Raw genomic sequence first — 22,119 nt, forward strand, 5'->3', positions numbered from 1 at the left:
ACTTTTCCCCTATCCATAAATCTGAAAAGTAATTCTTTTTCTGCTCTTTTAAATTGCTGAGGATGTCCTGTATGTCTATGTCTAAGTTATCTATACATTTAAGATTTTTCTTGACAAATAGAGTGAGATACAATAGATCTATACTTTTTTTGTCCAATTGGTGTTGGCATACAAAGGGCAACTAATTGGCACAGTGGATAGAACATTGAGTTTGGAATCAAGATTCATTTTATGAGTTCGAATTGGGCCTCAAGACATTTGCTAACCATATAACCCTTGGCAAGTCATTTAACCCTGTATGCTTCAGGTTTTTTTGTCTTTAAAATGAGCTGGAGAAGAAAATGGCAAACTACTCCAATTATCTTTGTTAAGAAAACTCTGAATGGGGTCACAAGAACAGACATGACTGAAACAACTCAACAACAACAGTATTAGGATACATTTTGTGATCACAGAACAAAGATGATATCAGACATAAGATACTTGCCTATGTTCATAGTTTCAACAGCTGTCTGCTGTTGTACCCAACTTCTGCAGTAACCTTTAGCAAAAGTAGATACACAAATCATCATGACCTCCTTCTCTAATGTGCGTTGAACTGATCTAAATTTTATCTATAAAGAAATAGAACCGTTATGCTGAGTAATTTTTTTAAACATTGACCATAATAAAAAATTCTTGGAGATAGAAGAACTGAACAAAAAAAGTCCTATTTTAATTTATTCAGAGCCACTTATAAAAGTGTCTATAAAATCTTATCAGTTGGGAAGAATGTGTAATTCTGGATTAAAAGATTAGAGAAGAGCAGTGGTTTGTCTAAGGTCACATAAATGATTATTATTCTTTTTTTTTTTCCTTTTCTCTGGTATTGTGATTTATAAAATCCACATTTGATACCATTGTTTTCCTTTTCACAGATCCTGACTGGATAAAGAGGTTATTGCAAGGCCCTTGCCCATTCTGCGACTCCCCTGTTTTCTAAATGACAGTCATGGGAAGATGAAGAAAGCAATTGTTTTTGCTTATAGAAAACTTCCTTTGCCTGGAATAAAAAAAAACAACACAGGAGTAAACTTTGCCTATATGAGAAGAAATACTGTCTTTATTCCTCTAAATAGGACATTGGAAACTCATATCTTAGAGGCTCAGTTCCCTCTTGTCTTGAGAGGTAGAAGTACATTTTTTTTTTACATTTCTGGATAATGAGGATTTGCTGAAGTATTTTTGAGGTGACTGCCTGCCCCTCCTTAATGAGCACCCTTATTTGGCATGTGTCTTTAGGATATCGGCCTGGAAAATAGCTATCTCCTAACATTTCCGGAAGCCAGGTAGCTTCTTCTGACTGGCTTGGGAAAGCACCTCTTTTAGGCCAAGTCTCTTTTCTTCTTTGGCTGGAGTAGTTGTCTGGACTTGGAGAAAGCTTTTGTCTGCTTATGTTGCTTTCCTAGCACCCAGAATACTGTCAAATGTTGAAGTATCCTAAACTCTGTACAGTTGTACTTTTTCTTAACAAGTGGCCTGCATGCCTGGTGTAGCCCTTCAGAGGAACCAGAAACCAGTCTTTTAGTTCTTGTTTTCTCTCAAAAATGAACAAAACACCATCCTTTGTCTTATTGTGATAATACTGTGTTGAGACCAAAAGACTAAAAAATTGGTTTTGCTGTGCCAAATGAGGATCAGTTGAATGGGGCTGTTATTGGTTAATACTCATATATAATATTTTTCCTTTAGTTATTCCTTCCATATAATCTGATCACAATAACCAACTCTTAAAAATATGTCAGGATTCCAAGTATTCAGGATTTCCTCATTCATCCCTCTTTGGTTTTGAAGTAAATCTATTTAATTGCTTATATATTAGGCTCTTTCTTTTCTTTTGAAAGAAAGGAAAGAAAACCACTATTGTATTTACATTATTTTTAGTATTTTTAATCATGTGCATTTTTTTAAGCAAATTTTTAGAACCCAAGGGAGGGGTGTAATAAAGATGATCATAGAGAATTCCTCAAAAAGACAAGGCAAGCCAAGAAATAGGAACCGTTGTCTGGGTTGCACTGATACCAAGTGTATGTTCAATCTAATTGAACAGAGCCAGGTAACTTGTATCAGATGCAAAATTTCTATATCCTTCTAACATAAACCAGGGTAGCAAAATAATATTTGCCCTTTTTAAAACTAGAAATAGGTATTTTGGAATTGTAATAGGCTTGAATATGTGAATTGAATCATTGGCTCTGGACTTAGTCCATAATTCAGTTATCCTGTAGTGGCTCGTATTTGTATGCAGAGATGGATGGGAACAGTAAACATTTCTTCAGTCATATTGTTGGCCATACTGTACCTGTTTCCATTGTAAATCCCATTTTTTTCTTCTACCAGTTTGATCCATGGTAGACTGTCTAATTTTAATAATTAGATTTACTTCAGCAATATTATTTTTAGCCATGAAGCACTATAGACTAATGTTCTGCATCCATCTTGGCTAATTTGTGTTAGAGAGCAGAGCACTTGAGGCATCCAAGGCGATATCTCCAAAGGCAAAAAGATCCCCATGATATTCTTCTACCCAGCAAACTAGATTTTAATTCCTGGCCTTGGTCTCTTGTTCCCTGAACTCTTCTCCTTGTCTCTGTCATTTTGAGAGTAGTCCTAAGAATATTGTTGTCAGTATCCCAAACAATGTGGTGATTCAGAAAAAAAACTGGATAGCAGCAAGGTTCTTTACCAAAAGAAAACCTAAAAACTTGGATAACTATAAACTACAGTATTTTTTTTTCACTTGGCCACCATTAGAATCATGTTAATAAAGGAATTAAGACAGACCATAGCCAGAAATCCTTCCAGTCTTGTTTGAGGCAAACTGGTTTACTAGTAAATGTCCAGTCCTTAACTACATTAAGTGCCATTTAAAATTTTGACATTTAATTTTTATTTAAAATGTCTATTATTGTCATTGTATTTAATAAACTATGGGGGTTTTTTTGTTTGTTTTTTGAATACAAGAAACCATTTGAAAGAGGGTCTCAAGTTCTATTGTGTGTCTTTTTAGGAAGCTATTTTGGAAGCTTTCTTCCAGGTTGGACATACCTCAAACAAACTGACTACCATATATGACTAGTTTATAGCATTCTCCATTCTGCTTCAGTGGGAGCTTTCTCTAATATGAATCTTGCCTCATTTGGAAACTTGTCCCAAAAGAATGTTGAGTTGTGGGGAGTAAAGAGAAAAGTTTGAGTTAATAGGCTACCTTCACTTAGCATCAGCTTACTCCCACAGTACGTCTAAAGGACCAACTGTCATTACTATCACATCTTTGGGGTTGTTTTCAAATTTTTAAATCAGTGAAATCTTTGAAAATGAATGTCTAAGTAAACCCGAATATTGACCTGGGATATTGATTACATGTGTCAACTTGTTTACAGAGAATGTGAGAAGTTTACAAAATCTTATTTCATAAAACAGAGCTGTTCTTTGTGGTTATGTTAGAATCTGACTCAAATATGACTGTATAATAACTATTTCAGCATTGAAAGTACTGGAGGTGATAAGTGCCGCATTGCATTTAAAATGCACTAGCAAAGATGACACAAAAGTAGACCTTTCAGTTGAAACACTGTTGCATTTTGGGAGTCTGATATCCACGTATGTATCACATTTTCTCTGCCTGGGGTTAATTTGTCCCTATTATCCTAGATAAGTAATTGATAGCTTGTTATGCTTGATATTCATTCTGAAATCCTCATGTGTCCACCACTCAAACTTCAAGCAAGCTCTACCTAGTATTATATCTGCCAAAACTACCAATTATTTTTCATTGTCAGAAGTTATTAGAACCATTGACGATGGTAGTGGTTGAATGTGACATTTTCTTCCTCTCCCCCTAAGTTTATCAGAATGTTAATGTTGTAGCATGTGGGTTGGATATATTAGCAAACTTAACAGGTTAATTAGGTTAAAATAATGTAAAGGGATAATGATTAAATATTAAATTGTATTCTATTATAACTGTAATAACCTCAGATAAGACTATAGGAAGGGTGACACTAGTGCTTGTTAAGAAACCTAGACTGAAATGATGGATTTGTAGAATATCTGTTCAGATTGTAGCAGGTTTTTTTCAACTATCTGTTGAATTGATGATTAATTCCTCTTCCCCTGAACTAGTAGCATTGATTGCTTTCCAAAGGGGCTGTGTCCATCTTGCCTCTGCTCATTCCTCCTACCCTTTTCTCCTTTCTTCCAAAGAAGAATTTCTAAATTTTTTGGTTTTGCAGTCAATGTAACACAGATTCATAAAGTTAGCTAAACAGATTTTAAGGTTTTTTTTTTAATATTACAAAAAGAATTTCAAAGACTAAATCACATAATTAAAACTCTCTCCTTTTAAAAATGATAATTCAATTAGTCTTTTGGGAGGGCAGGAATCATTATTTATAACTTATGTATTCTCCATTTTTCTTAAAAATACAGTTTGATGAATACTTCCCTGAAGTATTTCTATTTTAACTATGGGACTGTACCTTCATCAAAAAGAATGAAATGTCAGGCTAATTGCAGGCATCAAGGCCAGACCAGGGAGGGAGCTCTTCCTGGATTAGGTACAAATCATAAACTATAGATAGCTGCCACATGGCAGGATAGGTCAGTTCCTGCCTGTAGCCAGTCTCTTCAAAGAATGATTTAAGCTTTAGGATGAGCCTCTCCTTCCATAAAAAAAAGGAGAAGCTAAAGATAGAGTGAAAATGTAAATATGCAGTTGTTTATTATAAATCCCTCAATAAAGATTTTGTGCAGGAATAGATGACCATGATGAACAGTTACACGTGGGGGCAGAGTTGTAAAGAATTAAGTTGCCTTTGTTAGCAAAAAGAAGATTCATCTGAAGTGTAGGGCATTGGGGAAAAGTTAGTCAGAATAGGCAGAAACAGGATAAACAAAACTGAGGTGTTAAAAGACTGGGAGCCTTAAATGACCCTTTTTCTAATTAAGGCCAGAAAAAATATAGAACTAGAACATTTTAGGAAAACTAGAAGGACACCAGTTGAGTTGACAAGAAAAATCTTTCCCAACTCATTTGCCTTCAATCAGAAGCCAAACATTGAAGTTAGATTGGGCTATGAAACAAACATTAAGGTACAGAGGAAAGAGCTCTGGACTTGGAAACAAGGATCTGCCTCTGTCCTTTGTATAATCTTGAGCAATTCATTTTACCTCTCTGGTCCTCTATTTCTTCATCTGTAAAATGAGGGGATTGGATTCGATAGCTTCTAAATGCCACCATAATGTAAATACATGATTCCGTGAAGATCATAGAAATAATCTCCTTGCCAGAATATTTGATAAATTGTGAAACTGGATCCTATCTCTGAGTAGAAAATGCTGCTTTTTTCTCCTCCATTACTTCATGACAGTAAACAATTACTATCAAGTCCTAAAAGAGATATTTTCTATGGCATCAGCCTTAACTTTGCTCCTGTCCTAAAACTAACCCTCCTTCCCCCAAAAAGAGTCTGTTGCATTCTCTCTACCGTGGATTCAGAGCATAGACTAAACAGATAACCAGTTTAAATTACTTTTTACAGTTAACTTGCTTTGAATTTTTTAAAGGAACTGGCACTTAAAATTCCACTGTGTAACTTCCTTAAATCAGTATATATTTATCTTAGTGCCCTCCTTGCCTTGTTGAATATTTCAAGAATCTAATCATATCCCCTACAAGATTACTAGATTAGTAATTAGATATCTAATAGCTGCTAAATGATAACAGAAATAATTTAATTCATTCACTATTAGGTAACAGTCTCATGTTTAGAATATCAATATAATTTAAATTTTCATGGAAACAATTGACGTCATGAAGCTAAACAGTATTTTTTAGGTCAATATGAATTACTTCAAAGCTGATGACTTTACAGTTTCCATCTACTTCCCTTAACCTCTTCCATGATTGTGAATTGTGAATGTCCTTTAAAAGTATGTAAAGTGGGGCAGCTAGGTGGTGCAGTGGACAGAGCACCAGCCCTGAAGTCAGGACCTGAGTTCAAATGTGGCCTCAGACACTAAACACTTCCTAGCTATGTGACTCTGGGCAATATATATATATATAAATGTATGTATATATATAAAAAGTTCTACTTTAGGATAGAGTTTAGAATTCTGCAGAACTAAAATGTCTATTCTGAGGAAGGACAAAAAAATTCTCAGGAATATTATTAACTTTTCTAGGGAGAACAGATCCAAAGTCAACACTTTAGGCCCATTATGTCCCTCTGACAGCCATCTTTATCTTATCATAAATATTAATAACATTTATATAGTGCAAAGCACTTTAAATCACTTGATTCTCATAATAGCCCTGTGACAAGTGGTATTATTACCCCTATTTTATAGATGAAGAAACAAGATCAGAGAAACAAGATTAAACAAGAGTCACACAGAGCTCCTGAGGTGGGATTCAAAACCAGGTTTTCTTGATTCCTATTCCAACTCTGTCTATTTGGCCATGCCTTAAATATGTTCTTGAAAAGTTTTGTTTCAATTTAATTTTTATAAATAAAAATTATTTTAAATTCTGTAGGGGGATTAGATATGCAAAGGAGCCCTGTGATTAATCCTTTTAAACTATGAGTATTATAATTTGCTTTCTCATTTAAATTCAGATTTTTTTATCTTGAGTTTTCTTCAAGTATTCAGGAATACTTTTGATATTTTAATCCAGAGGGAAGGCCTCCTGGCATTGGTGGTTCATTGGGATAGTTTTTGCTTCTCAGAAGAGAGACCTCCTTTTGACTTTCTGACAGTGTAAAAAATAGCAAGTATGAGCTTTCATTTCCACATTTTTGTGGGAACTTTCTGGAGGTTGAGAGTTCACAGGTTTATTTGCATAAAGTTGGAAGAAAAGAAAGATCCATCAGTTGCCTTATAAAATCACTCCCCGCCCCACCCAGTTCTTTATAGAAAATGTTCCTGTCTGTTCACCTCCCAAATTTGTCATGAAAATAAAGGTCAAAACAATCAATTATATAAAGCTCTTAAAAATTGTGAACTATTATACAGATATAAAGTGTTATTTAATCATAATTTTAATGCTGGGAGAGAGATTCATAAAAAGTGAGGATGGATAGGAACCTTAGAGATTGTTTCAATCAGTGGCCCTTCATTTGAAAGAAAACAATTGGCCAGCTCCAAACAAAGAAGGAAATAAGGAAGTGATGGTTTGACCTATTGTCAAGTTTGTAAACTACAAAGCTATAATTAATTGGTTTGAAAATAAAATTTTGAGATTGGGTTTGAATTTTAAATTGATTAAGTAGATGCAGAATAGCTTATTTAACTCTGTTGGAATCCTACTACTGCAAACTTTTTAAAGGGAAAAAGTGCTAGAGTTTGGCTGTCAGCAACTAAGTGTAGTTAGAACTGCAGTTTCACACTTTATAACCCTATCCAATTTGTAAAAGATAAGACTATATATTTACCCCTGGAAGCAGGAAATAGGCAAATTCCTTAATTAAGGGAAAGTGGGACAAGTAAATGTTTCTTATATTGATTTACAAGGTTTTTATAAATAGTGCCAGAGAAAGAATAGGCACTCTCAAGATATCTTTGGTTGTTACATTTTAGAGGCACTGGAAAGAGTTTGGTTTTGATTGGAAACCCTGGGTTCAAATTCCAGCTCTTATACTGAATGAGTGACCTGGAGGAAGTATTTCCCGAACTCGATAAATCTATTTCTTCCTCTGTAAAATGAGGGAATTGAACTAGATGGCCTCTAAGGTCCCTTCAAGCTTGAAGTTCTATGCTCTCACAAACACCTTATTTGTAATTGTGAAGAATGTTCTAAGAATTGTTACACTTGTGTTTGATCCATTTGTGTTTGACACAAATGTTCTTTCACGTGCAAAAAAGGTAAATACCAAAATCCTTGAAAATTTATGACAGTTTAGAAAAACTAGACTGTATGTATATAGATTTATATAATGGATTTTTCATTTTTCATTTCAAAATCACCTGTATTAATCTTTAACCATGTGCTCAGCTTTGATTTGTACAAAGTATCTATGAATATTTTTACACTAATTTTCAAGTAATTGGAGGTTTCTCAGAAATCTTAGGGATATGGAAAGAAAGTGTTCTTACATCCTTACAGTTAGGTTTAAATAAATATTTTTCTGAATAATAGGACTTGGGGGGAGAGGGAAGGAGGGAGGTTGACATTTCCTAAACTTTATTATTGTAAAAAAAAAAAAAGTCCTTTATTAATAACAGTATCATCATCTAATGTTGGGAATATCCTTTATCCAGAAAAGATTTGTATGTGTATTTGTAAAAAGTATAGATTACTAGATTGTAAGCTCCTTGAGGGCAGGGAACATCATTTTTTTTTTTTTTTAATCCCCCAAGCACTTAACAAAGTGCCTTGCACATAGTAGACTTTATTAAATAATTTGTTGAATAAATTGAGTTATCACCTTCAAGGTGAAGCATAATTTACTTTTTTTTCAATGGTTTCAACACTACAGTTAATGAATGGAAGAGGATTAAGGAGCCTCACATTTCAAATGGCTGAGCCAGATATTTGTGATTTACAACCACAATGACATTTGACCAAGATGTGGATTTGGTCATATTTATTCCTGGAATAAGTACCTTGACACGTCAGTGTCCTAAAAAAATTGGAGTCAGGAAGATTGTGGAGGGAGTAACTATGTAAGGCTCTATATTAGTTGTTTTTCTTAAACAGCAGGCCCCATTAATTAGAGAATCAGAACTTAAATCCTTAAGTTTTTTACAACCCAAGCAAAGAATAACAGAACTTTAATTTCTTATGCCTAAAATGTTCAGACATTTCTTTGCCTGGCTGATTGTTGTAGGGCCAGTCAATTTGTTCATTTTTCTGTCTTGGATTCACTTCCATTTCCTATATGATTCTGGTATTGGAGTCAAAGTTGCTGTGAATATTTGGTGCTGTACATAATAGCATTTTTGTAAACGTGATGCAATATCTCATGTTGTGTTTTGTATACCGAGCCAGTAGTATTATTATCCTGCCCTCTTTTTTTATTCAAATAAATAACCAACCAAATTCTTTGTATTTTGTTTGTGTGTGTTTTATGGGCTTCCTGCTACTTCAGCTAATGCTTTTATTGTAAGCCCTCAGTGTAATGGAAGGGGCTAAACAATCACCATGAGTATCATAGCAATATCTAAAACATGGGTAGGGGAAAAGAAAAGGAAACAGAAAAAGCAGATAAAGAGTGTAAATAATAGAAGGGGGCCCCCATCAACTTCCTTAGGTTCAGCTTAACCTCATCATTGTGCTGGATTGCCTACCCCAGAAATTTAAGAGGAATTAAAAGAGAATAATTTGAATCCTGCCACTGCCATTAGGAGTGGTTGAGACTATGCTTCTATGATGATAAAGAGGCACTCAGAAGAGAACTTTGGTTATTTGTAAAGATACTGATGGGGTTTGAAGTCCCTTTAAGATTCCTTTCTAATTGCCCAACCCGTGGCTGACCTTGATTCACAAATCCTGGTCAAAGGCACCCTTTGAATATCTGGGCCCAGCCTCCCACTATCAGCTCAGCTTCCCTCAACCCTCACCTGATCTGAGCGAACTGAAAAGCCCGCCAGAATTTGGTACCGCCCATCATCTTTTGGGTATAAAAGAGGGCTCTCTTTGCAGGAGCCCTCCCAGCCAACACATGGTATCCTTCCAGCCATGTAGGGGTTCCTGCCTGCCCAGCGGCTACCTTTGGCCCTGGAGTCTTTATAACTGAACTTTACTTCCAAATTTCTACATAAACCTTTTATTTATCAATCTAGGTTTTCGGGCCTGTAAATTCATTTTACAGGGGACACTGCGCCTCATGGGATTATCTATGCACCGAGAAATGGAGTTCCCCCTTTCCTTTCCCTCATTAATACTATAGAACATATCTGCATTTGTGCCAAGAAGCACCATCGCTATGGAGAAGGAAGTGTCTTCCCTAGAATTTCTGCAAATAATTTGCTATTCTTAACTTATGTAGAAACACTGCCTGTAGCTGTCATCAGATCCTGCAGATGTGTGCAAACCATTTTGCTTCATCCAGTTTCACCTAAGTGTCACTACATCACACCACCAATTATTTATCTTTATCAAGGCAGGAATCTTTATCTCTGAATTCATCATTTCCTAAGGAAGGGACAGCATGGTCTGTCACAGTAGAGCACAGTAGAATCTAATTCGCTTCTCTTTTCTTTTTCTCTTCTTTGCTCCCTTCTTCTCTCCCTCCTCTTCTTCCCTCTTCTTCTCCCTTCTCTTCTTCTCCCCCTCCCCATCCTCTCCCTCCTCCTCCTCTTCCTCCCTTCTTTCTTCTTCCTTTCACTCTCCTTCCTCTTTTTCTCTTGTCATAAATAATGGTAGAAGAATACAGAAGAGGGAAATTGTGGTGAGATTGGTCTTATTCTGCCTTTCTCCTTGGAGAATCTTTAAGAGAGCAAAGTATCACTAATAAAGCTCTGGATTTGAAACAATCATTGCCAAAATAAACAAGAAACGAATAGAAATTCTTTTGTCTTTAAATTTCAAATTAAAATAACATCTCTACTGAATGTTCATGTAAGGTGACAATAATTAGAGTACATAGACCAAGAGCACATTGATATTAACCTATTTTCATACCAACTGAGTACATACATATTTATTTAAATGAAAATGAGAGAAGTGTGTACTGTTTGATATAAAGTAGGCTAGATAAATCATAATAAACAAAGTGAAATATGTATGTTTGTATATATGTATACATACATATATCCTCATATAAGCTTAAATATTTTCAAAAGAACTTAAGATAATGACAGGTAGATTTTTATAAAGCCTAAATAAATGTCTCCAACACTGGATAAAGCTGGTATGTGGCTCAGTGGGATCTGTCACTTTCCAGAGATTTTATCAGACTAGATTACCTATTGTGTTTAATCATAGTTTTTCAAAAGGAAAAAAAAAAATTAGCTTTGAGTGATTCTCTTAAGCAGTTAGTTAAAATAGGAGAAGATACCTGCCAATTGCCCTAGCCCAATTCATCACACAATCATCTTGATTAATGAGATCCTAGTTTTCCCTTAGGGAGATTAAAGGGGGTAAGTAGTGGGTAGCAAACTCCTTCTTTTTTCAGTTTAAAACAAAGTCCTATGTGTATAGAAAAAGCCAGAATTAGCCAAATGGAAAAAAGGTACAAAAACTCACTGGACAAAATAATTCCTTAAAACTAGAATTTGGCAAGTGGAAGCTAACAATGGGGGAATGAAGGGACCCCGAAATTCTAAAACTCCTTGAAGGACAAATTCTCCTTGAATCCTGCTACTGTGGGGACCCCACCCTAGGACTAGCAGCTTTGGGTTCGGTTGTCTGGGTGGGGCTGGTTGAGTTCGGAGCTGAAGATAGTGTTAAGTGCCACAGTTCTCTTTTATTGTCCTGACTCGGTTTCTCTAATTGTCCTGACTCAGTTCCTAATTGTTCTGAAAAGGAAATGTAACTTATTTCTATCTTTGTCAAGAAAACCTCGAATTAGGTCACAAAGCGTTGAACATGACTGAAAAAACAACTGACCAATAACAACTTAGGCAGGGAAGACAGAAAGGGAGACAGACAAAACAGACATAGCTACATATAAATGAAATAACTACAGAACACAACACAAAAAGTATACATATGAGTGCTACATTAGAGAGGTATAGACTTAGGGCGCTTAGATAATTAGAAAAAGTAGAGATCACTTGAAGCATAATAGGTAAGACATGGAAGAAGTAGTATTTGAACTGAGCTTGAGTATAAAAAGCATTTGGTGGGGAGTAAGCATGTGAGGAAGGTATTGTAGGTAGGGAATATGGCACAAATTAGAAGGAATAGAAAGGTGGCTGAATTAAGTAGAATGGGGACTTTGTTCAGGATTAATGGAAAATCAAATCAAGGCACCTAGGTAGTACAGTGGAGAGAATATTGGTCCTTGAGTCAGCAAGATTCATCTTACAGGTTCAAATCTGGCCTCAGACATTTTCTGGCTAGACAATCCTGGGCAAGTCATTTAACCCTGATTGCCTCAGACTTTTCATAAAATGAGCTAGAAAAAGAAATGGCAAGCCATTTATTCTTTTCCAAGAAAACCCTGTATTGGAAAGGCCTCACTGATGGTTCTAGGAACAAACTGGTTTCCTGTGACCAGTCTACCTAATGACAGAGGCACATAACTAATAAGCTGACCACTAGATGATAATTCTTTTTTGGCCACAGAAGCCTCTGAAATAACATTTGACATGGCTTTGACCTTGGGTGCCCCTCACCTTGTGCTTCACCATCCCCAAAAAGAGGGCAGAAGAGGATGCTGAGAATCACAATTTCTAAATCATCAAAAAACTTTTCATTTTCATGTGAGAATTTGGGATAAGACATAGACATGCAACACCAGATAGGCAGGCATGAATGGGTTGCCATCTGCAGCAAGCACTCCTGGATTGATGAGATCAAAGAACCTTTTGAATACAAAATATATTTGTAAAATACATAAAGATTTTAGGGGAAAGGCATAGCAAGAAGTAGGAGGATCAGCAAAGGTCTCTCAGAGTTTGTGATACCTAAGGACTGAAGGGAATTGGAGGTAAGAATACTTTGCAGGCCTAGGGGACAGCCTGTGGGAAAGCAGAGAGATAGGAGAGGGCGTGCCACGTGTAAGAAATAGCAAGCAGATCAGTCTATTTACACAAAAAGGAATAATGTACAATGAGGCTGGAAAGGACCATGGGAGCCAAGTTGTGAAGGACTTCAAATGCCTCACAGAGTTGTTTAGTTTTGAACTTAGAAGTTAACAGGGAGCCAACTGGAGTTTACTGAGTAGTTAAGTGTTTGTCCTTTATTCTTGAAGAGGACCATGATATGGAAGGTGATACTATGGTGAATTGGATTTAAATGAGGGAGGGCTGGGCAAAATCATCTCTCTCACTTTTTCCTCCAGAGCCATCTGGGTCCAGTGGCCAGATATAGGTCAAGATAACTGAAGATGACTGAATGCAGTAGGAGACCTTAGCCTTTTTAAGCTAAAACCTTTTCCACGTCTCAGTTTGACTAAGGCAATGAATTCGGTGAGGGTAGGTTAGAAATGAGGAAAAGAATAGCCAAAAGTAAAAAACAAAAAACCCAAAATCAGTCTGGGAAAGGAAGACTCTCAGGGTTTCTGGCCACAAGAGAAACATTTGCTATTTATTCTCACTCTGAGCCACCCAGACAATGACCAAGTGAGATTTGGGCTGAGACCTATTGATGACCAAGAGGATTTAAGGAATAGTTTTTTAAAAAAAGAAATCTAGCTCTTTAACCCCAAGATATTTTGCAAGATTTCAGATATCAAAATTTATATTCCGCAGGGCAGAGCACACACAGGTAAGGATATGATTCCCTATGTGAACAGAGAGAGGGAGAAAATGAAGGAATAGAGTCTGGGAAGGAAAGAAGGAAGGAAGGAAAGGAAGGAGGGAGGGAAGGAGAAAGGAAAGGAGAATAGAAGAGAAGAAGGAAGTAAGGAAAAGAGGGAAGAAGGAAAGAAGGGAGGGAGGGAGGAAAGGAGGAGGGAAGAAAGAAAGAAGAAAGCAAGAAAGGAAGGGAAGAAAGGAAGGAAGCAAGGGAGGAAGGAAGGAACTAATTGCATTATCTAACTGGAACTGACCAGTGGGGCAACTACCACCACTTGCAGGTTGTCATCTTTCATTCTCAAAATACCATATCAGCAGAGTGATGTCATAACTTGCAAGTGAATTGGATTTAAATGAGAGAGGGATGTGCAAAGTCATCAATCTTATTCTCTTCCCTGGAGCATTTGGGTCCAGTGGCAAGACAGAGATGAGGACAATTGAAGATGCCCTCTCCCTTTTTTTGAGTAGTAATGTGATATGATCAAACCTTTACTTTAGGAAAATTGCTATGGTAACTACAAAAATGATCGGAAAAGAGAGAAATTTGAAGGGAGTTCAACTGAGGTTGCAATGGTTTAAGTGAGAGATAACGATGGTCTGAACTAAAGTGAGATTGAATGTTTATTAACAAAATTTACAGCTAATCAAACCTTTTGTGTTAAGTTTTAGCCATAGCCAATTAATCTAGAATTTAGCCAAATTTTAGACTTTTGATCATGGCTACTGGTGTCTCTAAACCAGTAAGTTCCCCAGGTCTCCAGTTCTCTTTCATCTATAAAGAGCTGGTCATTTCCCCAGTACTTTGCCCAGAAATGGATGCTAATAAAATCCAGTAAGGCTTCCAAATTGGGTTGGAAGCAGAGGGATCCAATTATAAGAACCTAATTCTTTCTTCCATCTCAGGAGCTGATTGGTATTAGGCGGCTTTACTATGCAAAGTGCTGTGAGGAGCTGATTCGTTTGCAGTAATTAAATGAATGTCAATTGTTTTAGTTGTTTCTAAGGGAGCATTCTACATGAGTATTAGCATGTTCTGCTAACCCTGACGATCTGCACTCCAAGCCCCCAACAAACCCGTGGGGGATGACCATTGACCTGAGATTCCATACACAGCCATGCCAAATGCATCTCAATGAGCCAGCCTTTCACTCTCTTTCCCTAGTTTCTATGGAACCAATGAAGCGAAACTAATATCAAGGCTGCATGCAGATGAAAAGAACAGAGAAGGAAGGGGACTTGTGGGGTGGGATTGGGAGGCAGGAGTTGTGGAGAAAAGGCATTTATAGCTAAGTGTTAAAGATACACCTGCCTAATGAGTAGCATATAGACCCTTTTGCAATTAGGGAATGAGAAAGAGAACACTGGCTTTGTCTAGTATTCCTCAATTCAAATCGGCTTCATCATTGACTAGCTGTGTGATCATGAACAACTTGCTCTTCCTTCTTTACGAAATGAGAGGAATTTGATTAGATGGTTTCTGATTCCCTTCTAATCCTGATGTTACGTGATTCTCAACTCTGTAGTCATTATTCCTCCCTATGAACTTGTTTTTGGCCATCACTTGACAAACTCATCATCAGAAAGGCAGCCTTCTGGAATATATAGAACTCCCAAGGATATCCAGATGATAACGACTCCATTGGTAGGGAAGATAAGGGTTCATATAATCAACTATAGTGGTATGTGGCACAGTAAAGAGAGCCCTGGGCTCTCATAGCAAGAAGTCTGATTTTGAATTCAGCCTCAGATACTTACTAGCTGTGTTTGTTATCTTAGGTATAAGTCACTCAATCTCTGACTCAGTTTACTCAAATGTTAAATGGGAGGTAATAATAGTAGCTACTATCCTCACAGAGTTGTGAGGATCAAACATTTGTAAATTTTTAGTACAGTGCCTGGTAATATCTACCTTATAAATTCATCCTCCTCCTCCTATATTCTTATCTGCATAAATGAAAAGGTAGTGGTACAGATGGTACAGTGGTACAAATAAGTTGAAATGTAATCTTTAAGAGATATTTATTTTTAATAAATTAAAAAATTTTAAACATTATCTATTTTTTATTTAGTTTTTGTTTCAAACAAACAATAAATGTTTACTGATCTCTTCAACAGGCACTATGCTAATCAGGGATATTTAAAGAAATGTCCCTACCCACAAAGAGCTCCTATCTCCAGTGATTCACCTCTTTGAAAATATTTTGACTATATTGTGGGGAGGGAGACCATTGGCCTGAGTTTAAACATTAGATGAGCAACCAACAAATTAGAAAATCTATATGCTAATAATAGAGAGATATGTGTATTTGGGGGTCCCATTTTCTTACTAAAAGAAGGTTCTGTGCAAGAACTCTTTGTGATAAATTGTTTTGTACAGAGCGTCAGTGGTCTGCAGCTGTGAGAAGACTGTGGATTAAGGTCAGAAAGAAGCCTGTTAGATAATAGAAGTGGCACGGAGGGGCAGCCATGGTCGCCTGAAGCCAAGAACACAAAATAAGGGCTTTCTACAGAAAAGTGGGAATTCTTGAGAATGGGCCTATGACCCCTGTTATGAAAAATGTTAAGGAAATCCATATCCCATGTGGGATTTCTCCCCCTGGTGAGGAGAGCAAAAGGTTTTTTTGAGGGGAGAATAGGACGTGGGGTGCTTTTGTCTCAGGTGGACCTGGAAACCTGACACTGAGCCTTAAGCAAAGAGAGGATGCTCGCATACTTATATCATATGTAGATATGTGTGTATATACTTACAGCAGCTAATATCTTCTATAATAATAATAAAAATAATAGCTTCTTATTGTTGTTCATTTGCTTTCAGCCATAGCTGACTGTTTATAACCCTATTTGGGGTTTTCTTGGCAAAGATACTGGCATGGTTTGCCATTTTCTTCTCCAATTCACTTTATAGATGATAAACTGAAGTAAACAGCATTTAGTTTCTTGCTCAAGGCTATATAGGTAGTAAGTGTCTGAGATTGCATTTGAATTCCATGAAGATGTGTCTTCCTGATTCCAAGCCCAGCGGTATTCTACTGCATCCCCTAACAACAAACATATAAGCTTACATTCTTATAATTCCTTCAAATTCACAAGCCACTTTCCCTTCCAATTCTGGATCTATGAGTATATTTTTGTGAGGTAGGAGGTAGGAAAAGGTTTGCTAGCCGTGCAAGTACTTGAGAATGCTGGCTCTGGACTGGGCCCATCCAGGGGCTGAGTTTCTCTTGGGAAAGATTCTGTACATCTAATTGGGGAAGGTCGAATTCCTCATTAGTTTAATCCCAGGATGTTGCATTTTGCCACTAGGAATGAAGAAATGCCTTTCTTTGAGGAAGAGAGAATATCTCAGGTCAATATCAATGAAATTGGGGGCAACTAGGTGACACAGTGGATAGAACACAGAGCACCAGCCCTGAAGTCAGGAGGACCTGAGTTCAAATTTGACCTCAGACACTTAACACTTCCTAGCTGTGTGACCCTGGGCAAGTCACTTAACCCTAATTGCCTCAGCAAAAACAAATAAATATCAAAAATATATATCAATGTAAATGGTCAAAGGATATGAACAGACAATTCTCAGATGAAGAAATTGAAACTATTTCTAGCCATATGAAAAGATGCTCCAAGTCATTATTAATCAGAGAAATGCAAATTAAGAGAACTCTGAGATACCACAACACACCTGTCAGATTGGCTAGAATGACAGGGAAAGATAATTCGGAATGTTGGAGGGGAAGTGGGAAAACAGGGACACTGATACATTGTTGGTGGAATTGTGAATACATCCAGCCATTCTGGAGAGCAATTTGGAACTATGCTCAAAAAGTTATCCAACTGTGCATACCCTTTGACCCAGCAGTGCTGCTACTGGGCTTATATCCCAAAGAGATTAAGATCTCTTAGGAAAGCAAAAGGGCCCATACGTGCAAAAATGTTTGTGACAGCCCTCTTTGTAGTGGCCAGAAACTGGAAACTACGTGGATGCCCATCAATTGGAGAACGGCTGAATAAATTGTGGTATATGAATATTATGGAATATTATTGTTCTGTAAGAAATGACCAGCAGGATGGTTTCAGAAAGGCCTGGAGAGACTTACATGAACTGATGCTGAGTGAAATGAGCAGGATCAAGAGATCATTATATATTTCAACAATAATACTATCTGATGATCAATTCTGATGGATGTGGCCCTCTCCAACAATGAGATGAACCAAATCAGTTCCAATAGAGCAGTAATGAACTGAACCAGCCACACCTAGTGAAAGAACTCTAGGAGATGACTATGAACCACTACATAGAATTCCCAATCCCTCTATTTTTGTCCACCTGCATTTTTTATTTCCTTCACAGGCTAATTGTACGCTATCTCAAAGTCCTGTTCTTTTTGTACAGCAAAACAACTGTTTGGACAAGTATATATATATATATATATATATATATATATTGTACTTAATTTATACTTAACATATTTAACATGTATTGGTCAACCTGACATCTGGGGGGGGGGAAGTGGGAAGGAGGGGAAAAAATGGAACAAAAGGTTTGGCAATTGTCAATGCTGTAAAATTACCCATGCATATATCTGGTAATAATTAAAATGTATTTATCAATGAAATCACAGATCCATGACTATCAACGTTTAATATGATAAATATTGGGCACGAAAATGCTCTGAAAGGGCTAGTCCTTGATTAAAATCAAGGTATTAATATTCATCCTATAGGTCTTTCCTTCCACTCATTAAGTTCACAGTAAGGTTTTCTTCTAAGTTCTTAGTAAAATCAAGATATCTCCATCCACATGTCTTCCCCTTCTATTGTTCTTAAATCTCCTAAACAAGACCATTTCCAGTCATTTTATTCTCCAAATAAGTGATAATATGCACTCTTTATTTAATTTGCCATGGCTCTAAAATACTAAGGAAAAGTAATACATATCCTTGTGGGATGTTATTACATAAAAGTAAAACCCAGTGGGTTTTTGCTTATTGTGCGACTTTAGTGGGCAAAGGCATAATGATCCCACTCTCTATGTACTCAAAGACAGTGTAAGGGTCTTGATCCCCATTGACATAAATGACATTATCAAAAAAATCTTCCAGCAAAGAAGAATTTCTGTAAAAAAAATCTATTTTGATCTTCACTTTCTCCTCTGTATCCCCTGGGTGCTGCTTGAGACGCTCTTGGATCTCCATTGTTGGAGGTGGCTTGTACATGAGGTGATATCTACAAAAGAACATGTAACATAAGAAAATAGAGAATCAATTATTTCAAGGGGAATTGTGAGATTTGATCCATTTTTAAATGTGCATTGAACTAAAAACAATATATGGATTTCTAGAGGACCCCAAACCATCCTCAGCAGCAGCACCAAACATTTGCTAAGTACTTATGACATGCAGAGTTGAAGCTAGGCATTGTAGTAACAAGAATGACCAAAAGATTACCTCCTACCCTCAAGGAGCTTATTACTATCAAAGTGAAAAAATAGGACATGAACATAAAAAAAGAGAAATGATCACAAGTGATAACTTGTACAGTACTATAGAAATTCAGGAAAGAGAGAACCTGGTAGGCTGAAAGCTCAGGGAAGGGAAAGGTTGAAGGGATTTGATCTGGACTCACTTCAAGGTGATTTGGATCCAAATGGATGAATTAAGTTGATGATGGGACAGCCTCTCCATATTATCTGTCAAAAACACTCATTACTAAAGAAGAAGGGGGTGCTGGACTGCTTCCTATAAAGCCAACTATAGAACCTTGAGTTCCTAAATCAGGAAATGTGCCTTTGGCTATAAGAGAAGAAAGACAATCCAATACTTTGTTGTAGGTTTATGTCACCTTGAAAATTAAAATCACATGAGGGATTCTATGAAATTAAAAGGCAGGAGACAATTCAGCTTTCAGTTCCAGATAAGCATGGAAAGAAAGGTTCAAAACTGTGCTACTTCCTCCAGAAAAAGAGTTTTCCTCATGAAGCTACAGATGTTACTAGTCACTGAAAGAATAAAGTCCAAATGGAGAATTGCATTTTCCTCAGTTCTTAACTTCATTACAGTATATACATTTCACAATAATGAGAAAAACAAGGGAAGAATATTGCCCCCTGGAATGTAATGTATCACCCTAGAGCTCTCATTGTTTTACTGTGTGATTTTAGGCAAGTTAATTACCTTCTTTCTGCCTGGATTTAGCTTCAGCCAAAGAGGGCCAATAAAATTCAGATAGTTCCAAGACAGTTGGTCTTGTGAGTTCACTTCTTTAAGTCTGCTGTCAACATTCAACAGGACTTTCATTTGACTGAGATTTCATCAAGCAACTATTTTCCTTTCTTTGGAATTCAGATTAATAAAAGGGGATAAGGGGGAAAGGGAGAGAGAAAGGGGGAGAAGGAGAGAAAAAGGAGAAAAGAGAGAGGAGAGGTGAGGGCAGAGAGAGAGGGAGACAGAGACAGAGAAACAGAGAGGACTGACCTTTCTCCTGTGGTTGGATCTGTCCTTCTTAGAGTTAACCGTTCAATGACAGAATCATATGGTACATTCAGAAAAAATACCCTGTGGAGAAAAAAATGCCCACCATTAGCATGTTAGTGAATTCATGAGAACATGACATTCTCCTTACACAGAAACCAAAAGAGATGATCTTTATAAATGTCAGTGACAGCATGAAATCATGAAATATCAGGGCTGGAAAGGACCTTACAGACCTTAGTCTCCTTGTTTTCTAGATGAAACTTAAAGAGGGTCTGTAGGCCCCAAGCTTCCTGCCTCTCTTTCCCCACCACACTATAATCACTTCCCAAAGTTGAATGCTGCTTTCTTTTAGCAAATGTTCAAAGTCAAATTTTAAAAATATAATCCCAAGGCTTTTAAATGAAATGAATTATCTTCTTTCAAGAATGTTTTTTTTTTCTCTCCTCCCTTTCCTCTGTCTCATTTCCCTCTCTTCTGCCCCTCTCTCTTTCTCTTTCCCTCCTTTCCCTGCCTGCCTCCCCCTCTCACACGCCAGCATGTAATTCACTGACATTTGCCTCTGCAGTCACAGAGAGTTGTTTTTCTGGTGTCGGGTGGGGTCTAATCCGATGAAAAGCCTGAGTTTTCCCTCCATGTGCATATAACAGTTTACCAGGCATCCTTGCAGGCCTGAAAGTTATGAAAATCATATATCTCGCTTCAAATGTTCACAGATAATGATTTCCATTCACAATGTGCTGCAAAATAACAGCCTCCAAATAAAACATTCCAGATTGGGGAAATTCCAAAGACAGGGGAAGCTGAGTTGTCTCAACATTCTTTCATCCCTTACACTCTGAACATGTTGTTTCCCCCCTTTATTTGTGTGGCCTACCAGTTGTACCAAAATGTGACTGTCAGAACAGCTAACGCCTCATGAAGCCTCTCCAGGTGAATATGCTAGTAGAAAGGAATCTGGTTTGGAAATCCATGATAATTGATGCCATTTCACAAACAAACAAAACCCCATTGAAAGAGTTTTAACCCAGCATATCAAGACCGCTTGTCGTCATTCTAGCGATTGGGCTCCGGGAGGATGGCGAGATTTGAAGTACAAGGACACAAAATTGGTACTTGAAACGCAGCATTCGGAAAGCCTTGTTGGAGAGTCGCTCTGTTCTTACATGAGCTGGCTCTGATTACCCAGACTCATGTCACCATTAAAGGAAGGTGTCTGTGTAAGATGGGGGAGGCACCAGCCTTCTCTGCTTAGATGTGAAGCATCCCTTTCTTATTTCCCCCTTCACAGTAAGAAAGCAAAAAAAAAAAAAAAAAAAAAAAAAAAAAAAAAAAAAGAATGCACTAGGAAAACTAAGGAAAGCATTCATCTTTGAAGTGAGCCATATTGGATCCAGGGGAATCTGTTTATGATGTAGAGATTGGGATGGGCTAGGGGGTAGAATGAAAAGGGGAGAATGCTACCTATGACTGAGATACAAATGATTCGCCAATGATGACATCCAGTGACAAAACACTAGATGATACAATTGCAAGAATACTGGACTTGACACCACCAAGATCTTCATATTCTTTTCCCCCCGAGTCCCCATTTTCTTTTCCCCTTCCTTCCTCTTTCTGCTCCCAAATGTCTTAGCTATTCATTAGCTTTATGAATCTAGACATGTCACTTCATCCCTCTCATCTTCAGTTTCCTCATCTGTAAAATGAGGAAAATAATAGCAATAGTACTTATAACAAATGACAGCATAAAAAAAAATAAAACTAGACCAGTCTCTTGGTTCTCTTTTGAACATTCTACATTTCATCAGTAACTATTAGTGAACAATTAAAAGATTTTGGATTCTAGAATCATTAAACTGACATCTTACATAAACCACTGCTACATTTAAAAATGGACCTCTTCCCATGTACCTCTGTGCTTAGAGACCTCTAAGAAAGACAATAACTAGAGTTATTGTATTCTCTAGTAGCGGAGGGCTAACCGAAATGACTACATTCCTCAATACTGAATGAGTCCTATTTTCTATTAGATACTGCAATCAATAATCAATAAACATTAATTACCTACTATGTGCCAAGCACTATACTAAATGTCAGGGATACACATACAAAAAAAAGACATTCCTTGTCCTCAAAGAGTTTACAATGTAAGAGGAAGGGGAGACAAAACATAAAAGAAATCTGAAAAGCAGAGGGGAGAAGA

At 37.0% G+C, this 22,119-nt stretch overlaps 2 protein-coding genes across 9 annotated transcripts in view; one reads left to right on the top strand and one right to left on the bottom strand.

The window, feature by feature from the left end:
• The window catches only part of GTF3C4 (general transcription factor IIIC subunit 4), a 32,939-nt gene extending 23,848 nt beyond the window's left edge, over window positions 1-9,091 (top strand). Inside the window, exon 5 of the mRNA XM_074293974.1 lies at window positions 918-9,091. Within this exon, the coding sequence (XP_074150075.1) occupies window positions 918-982 (65 nt within the window). The 3' untranslated portion in view covers window positions 983-9,091. The remainder of the gene's footprint in view (window positions 1-917) is intronic.
• A 9,207-nt stretch (window positions 9,092-18,298) lies between these two features.
• Window positions 18,299-22,119, bottom strand: part of AK8 (adenylate kinase 8) — a 151,768-nt gene continuing 147,947 nt past the window's right edge. For all 8 annotated transcript variants that reach the window (XM_074293984.1, XM_074293980.1, XM_074293979.1 and 5 more), the window contains 2 exons: window positions 19,917-19,997; window positions 18,299-18,669 (listed from right to left, as the gene is read on the bottom strand). In XM_074293984.1, the coding sequence (XP_074150085.1) occupies window positions 18,429-18,669; window positions 19,917-19,997 (322 nt within the window). In that variant the 3' untranslated portion in view covers window positions 18,299-18,428. The remainder of the gene's footprint in view (window positions 18,670-19,916; window positions 19,998-22,119) is intronic.

Source organism: Sminthopsis crassicaudata, chromosome 2 (genome assembly GCF_048593235.1).
Source record: "Sminthopsis crassicaudata isolate SCR6 chromosome 2, ASM4859323v1, whole genome shotgun sequence".
NCBI classification, from domain to species: Eukaryota; Metazoa; Chordata; class Mammalia; order Dasyuromorphia; family Dasyuridae; genus Sminthopsis; species Sminthopsis crassicaudata.